Source organism: Lipophrys pholis, assembly GCF_963383615.2.
Source record: "Lipophrys pholis genome assembly, chromosome: 22".
NCBI classification, from domain to species: Eukaryota; Metazoa; Chordata; class Actinopteri; order Blenniiformes; family Blenniidae; genus Lipophrys; species Lipophrys pholis.
In genome coordinates, this window is record NC_137644.1 from 6,601,736 (window position 1) to 6,607,212 (window position 5,477).

The 5,477-nt window shown below is 38.3% G+C and overlaps 1 protein-coding gene across 1 annotated transcript; it reads right to left on the reverse strand.

Annotated features, from left to right (window-relative positions):
* Positions 1 to 1,722: 1,722 nt before the first annotated feature.
* Positions 1,723 to 5,154, reverse strand: rps16 (ribosomal protein S16). The gene is made up of 6 exons (XM_080491697.1): positions 5,097 to 5,154; positions 4,955 to 5,006; positions 4,483 to 4,584; positions 3,378 to 3,474; positions 3,243 to 3,290; positions 1,723 to 2,424 (listed from the first exon to the last, which is right to left on the reverse strand). The coding sequence occupies exons 2-6, from the start codon at positions 5,000 to 5,002 to the stop codon at positions 2,279 to 2,281; spliced, it is 441 nt and encodes a 146-aa protein (XP_080347823.1). The 5' UTR covers positions 5,003 to 5,006; positions 5,097 to 5,154; the 3' UTR covers positions 1,723 to 2,278.
* Between the last annotated feature and the right edge of the window lie 323 nt (positions 5,155 to 5,477).

Sequence of the window (5,477 nt, forward strand, 5' to 3'; positions counted from 1 at the left end):
ACTGTTTGGCTCCTGCCCAGGAAATACTTTGGTACCAATAAGATTCCAGAGATATGGCTGAAGTTTTTACCTCCACGTTACCCTGTAAACAGTGTTATTTCAAAATTTCGCCTAAATATAGATCCTCTTGCTCGTTCTGTCAGAACACTGAAGACTCAATCCCCCATGTGTTTTGGAACTTCTCTTATACTCAAATATTCTTGTTTGTGAATGGAAAAAGCTTAATATGGACATACACTACAACATCATACAAAAGATGTTATTTTTGGTATTTATGAAAAAAACATCCCTCCAAAAATATTCTTTGTGATAAACCTGATCTTACTATTGGCAAACTATCATATAGCGACACTGCTCTGAATTTTCCAACCAGAATCCTGAATTCATAGTATTCAAATCACTTTTCTCCTCAAATAATCACTTTAAAGCACCAAAACATCTTTAACGCTGTGAAGGCCAAAGAACTTTGTTTTCATTTTGAACTGTAAATTGTATATAGAATTATTTTCTCTCCCTCTCTTTCTATATTTTATTTTTTTCATACCTGTACGTAAATGACTGATGTGAAAGCTGACCTTTGAATGCATACATAACTCAAACCTCTTGATATGTTAATGGCACATTTTCTACATTGTATGAATAAAATAAAAATAAAACAAAGTGTTGCATCATTCACACCAAGAATGAAGCAACACCACGTCAGTCACACTGTGACCAATTAACCTGCATGTCCTGACTTTCCAAATAAAAGCCCCAAACGCCTTCAAAATAAAAGTCCTTGTTTATCAAAAATTACAATGTTGACTTCAAAATGGATATCAAGAGTTTAGCTATGTGCAGGGGTGCTCTGGATTTCAAAATATAAGCTCAAAAGTCCGTGTTCATCAAATATTAAAATGTTGACTTCACGCTGGATGTTAAGTTTGTATCTAGGCTAGGGGTGCGCTGGCTTTCAAAATAAAAGCCCTTGATTAAAAATCACACCAAAATCCTAAAAAAAAAGATATTTAGCCATAAACTAGATTAGAGGTTAGTTGGCTTTCAAAATAAAAGCCACCGAATCTTTTTCAAAATAAAAGTTTTTTTTGTATAAACCATCGAAATATATATTTGATCAAAACTTAAATGAGCCAGAGGCCATGATGAGGCCGACCCCTATGGGCCAGAGGCCAGAGTGCGAGGTACCGATTAAGGCTTCTTGCAGCTTTAATGTTTCGTGTTTCTATTCCGCTGCGTCATTACACTCCCATTTGACGCCCTAAACACGCTCATCAAGACTGGCGAAAAGTGCCTATCTGCTTTAAATATGTTTATTTACTTTGCAAATCTGACCAATAATTAGCATTCTATACATACAATTAGAATTTTGATTTAAGTCAGATTTATATCTGACTGATTCAAGTTGAGCCTATTTTTATTTTGTATTATTTTTGATTCACACTAACCACTTTTTAATGATTTGCAATGATAAAACCGCACAGCTATGCATAACTAAGTTCTTAATATTTTGTAGCTATCACAGGAGAACATTGAATTTCAGATTTAAGATGACATTTTTGTAATATTCACAAAATCAGTTTTCTGAATTAAGATAACCTGTAGAACGTTTTAGAATTAGATTACATTAAATTGATAGAATTATCATTGTTCTCAAAATAAATGGACAATTTTGAAAATGGTTTAACAAGAATTGTGAACACATTTAAAAATCTATGTAATATACAATATATATAATTGGGTACTTTATTCATACTTTGATACATTTCAACTATTAGTTATTACACAATCTTCTCTCACACAGAGCTATTGCTATTCAGCCTTAGAGTATTGGCAGTGAGGAGAGGATACTCAGTAAACGAGCTGCAGACACACAAAACTTCCTCTAAAATGTTAGTTTAAAGTCCATCTTGCTCCTGGACTGAAACGATCTCTGGTTTAGATATTCTTTCAGTTGCCGTCATCAATATTAAGATGTAATTTTCCAGTTCACACTCGCATGTGAACTACTTGTGTTGTGAATTATTGCAGTTGGTTTCTCAGAATCAAACATCGATAAAAACCCTCCTCTGCTTTTCGTCCAGTCGTTGGACTCCTTGTTGCTCTCCTCCTTTCTCCGCCACTGACAGTCTGCTTACTTTATACTCCGTTCCGGTGCTCGGCAACCCAAACAAACACTTGAGCTTAAACGGAGACGCTGAAGACAAACCAATGAGGTGAATAAAAGTGACGCGGCTCGTTTCTTTGTCCCTCCGATTTATTATGAAAATGTACATAGAGATTAACGGTAGGACTTCTGGTAGCGGGCGCGAGCTCCAGGTCCACCGAACTTCTTGGACTCGCAGCGACGAGGATCAGCCACCAGCAGGGTCCGGTCGTACTGGATCAGGATGTCCTTGATCTCCTTCTTGGAGGCCTCGTCCACATCTGGATTAAAGCAAACAAGAGATTAATCCGAGGTTCTGATACATCAGAAGGTTTCATACCGTGTATCCAGGCAGGAGATGCACTGACTGATGACACTCAGGATATTGTTATAAATCATTTATACCTCTTTTTTATATTCAATATTTGGTTCTAATTTAAATTGTCCCAGTATATTCATGTAGATCAGTGATTCTGGAACAAGTGAGACAAACATGCTTAAGATCTCAAAACATTCAGCTTCTGAAAAGAAGCTCTGTGCAACTAACTTCCTTGTTCTAAAGGTAAAACACAATGACCTCTAATTACTTCCTATGAGAATATTCAAGTCATTGTCTTTTTTACATCATGGCCAGGGGATTACAGATGAAAACGAGCCTCTGGCTAATTCTGGCTTTTTTAACCGTGTGTAATCTTGTTTTATGAAATTGCAGTCCCCCTTTAAATAAACTAATACTAATGGACACGTTTCTTAAACTGAGCTGATAATCTGAAATACCAACTGAAAACATCACAGGCAACATTTCTAATGCTGAACTGTCGAAATCAGCGAGTCCAGCATTAGCAGGCATCGCAGGATGTAGAAGCTTTGACGACATTAACTTTAGTAGATCAGCATTGTGCTGAAAATCCACTTCATATTTATATTACAATTATGTTGTTTTAGTCTCAGTCAGTTTTTATTCTGATTGTGTATCATCATCTGACCCACAGTAAATATGAAGACAATGTAAATGCTTCGACACAAAAATGTTTAATTAGGAAACCAAACAATTGGTGGATTTTGTCCTGAAGCTTCAATACAAAAGTTCAATACTCACACTTCTGGTAGTAGGCAACCAGGGCTTTGGAGATGGACTGACGAATAGCTGGAAGACCAAAACAGTACCGTTAGCTGACAGTCGCACCATCGCAGCACCCACAATATCAATTCGGAGAGCGAGAGCTGAGCTCACCATAGATCTGTGCCACGTGTCCACCTCCCTTCACTCTGACTCTGATGTCAACTGCAGCAAAACGCTCTTTGCCCAGCAGCAGCACCGGCTCCAGAAGCTGAAAGACACAAACAAGTTGCAGCCACGAAGTTTTCTTTAGGGAAAATCCAAACACCAGTTCAATATATCCACCATTATTAGTGTTATCTAGAGCATAACTCATCACACATGATATTAGCAGGCCTTTAACCGTTGTATAAATGAGAGGATGTAAAGCACTTCCTGTGCAAGATCAGTGAATTTAGCAGCCGTTGTTGTGGCTGTGAGATGAAAATGCATGTTTGGACTCGTCGCCTGGTTGAATTTAGACCTGACTGCTGTAGACTCACCCAAAACATTATCTTTATAAGATAACTTTAAGGCAAAATTAACATTTTTAGACATCTTTCATACACAAAGTAATTCACGGTGGTTTATAAAGAAATAAGACATATTAAAGCAATGCAAGATTATGAAAAACATTAAAAGAAAGCAATTCAAAGCTGAATAATAATACATTAATTCAAAACCTTAAGATAAAAGGTATCAAGTTAAATCTATAGTATAATAAAGACAAACTCAAGACATCTAGCATTCCTGTACTGGTTGCCTCTTCAGTGACTAATAAAGAATTCAATACTCCAGTTCTCATCATTTTTCATTCTCTTGATATCCTAAACAGTGTTTAAGTTATAGTTGGGAGAAATTTATGGAACTCAAAACATTTTTCATATTTAACAATATTCCAGGGGTCATATTATGTTTGACAGCACAAAATTTCGATTTAGCGCAATTATCTTTCAAAATTCTACCGCCTCAAACGAAACTTGAAATGTTGGACTTAACTATTACATTATGCACTTAATTAAAGATGGATCCCTGTAAACATTTCCAACCTCTGCTGGCACAATCATTTCCAGCTGCTGTCTACCTCAGTACCAGACGCTACAGGTCCTATTGCCTTCCTGCACATCCCCACCTTGTGCTGCGGCCTGACTAACATTTACAGGTTTAAATCCATTTCTCTCCTACTTGATGGGAGTTTTCATTCCTTCTCTCTCTGCCCCTGACAGGCGCCCGTCCTCACCTTGTACTGCAGAGTAGCTGGCTCCACCATCTCCAGGGGTCTGCCGTTCACCTTGATCAGGCCATTGCCCCTCTTGCAGTGGGCAACCGCTGTGGCAGTTTTCTAGGACAGAACATGATCATTCGTAAGTATTCATTTCCCTTGGATTTATGTCGTTAAAAGTTGAAATTGAACTACATAGCATGCGTCACACGCAGGGCTCCTCTTAACTTAGCAGTAGCAGGAGGAGCTAACTGAGCTAACTACACCGGTGGATTAACAATAAACAAATCTCCAGGTAAACCGCGAGTCTGTTATCGGCTATTTAGCGTTCTGTAAAGCGTAGCTACAGCTCTGACTTATTTACACGGACAAATAAATCGGTCTAAATTTGGATTAACTCCCACTTCACGTTAGCCGCGTTAGCTCGTGTCGGCTAGCAGTGCGGGTTAGCTCTCGCCCCACACGTGGACTAAATTCAGCATTTACTCACTTTGCGTCCAAACACCTGGACAGATTGAAGAGGGCCTTTAGCCGGCATGTTTCTACATCACACAGAAAAGAAGATTCACGTTACAAACGTAATATTTAGTGTCATATTTGGGTTATTTCGACGCTTGGGTGTATGAACGTACCGTCTGCAGCTCGGGTGCCGTACGAAGAGACCGACGGGGTTTCACAGGGAGAACATCAGGGGCTGCCGCACGACACTTTGAGCTGCTTTGGGGCCGTGTTTACGACAGGAGGATCCATCTGCATCCATGATACATACGTAGACGTTGCCCAACTGTGGGCCAAAGTAAACAGAGTATTAAAGTTAGTTGTTGTTGTTTTCTTTTTTTATGTCTATACAGTTTCTGAGCTCAAGTACGGTTTTGTTAATGTGCTGAAGATCATTTTACAATCGCCTATCTGCGTTTATTTACTTTGCAAATCTGACCAATAATTTCTTAACAGTCAGATTAATATCTGACTGACTAAATCTGAGCCTTTTTTATATTGAAATATTTTTGATT

Excerpts from the sequence above, each read along its gene's own strand:
- rps16 (XM_080491697.1), bottom strand. The coding sequence starts at position 5,002 with ATGCCGGCTAAAGGCCCTCTTCAATCTGTCCAGGTGTTTGGACGCAAA. Across the intron at positions 4,585-4,954 it reads TCCAGGTGTTTGGACGCAAA|AAAACTGCCACAGCGGTTGC; the intron begins GTGAGTAAATGC and ends GTTCTGTCCTAG. Across the intron at positions 3,475-4,482 it reads CAGCTACTCTGCAGTACAAG|CTTCTGGAGCCGGTGCTGCT; the intron begins GTGAGGACGGGC and ends TGTGTCTTTCAG.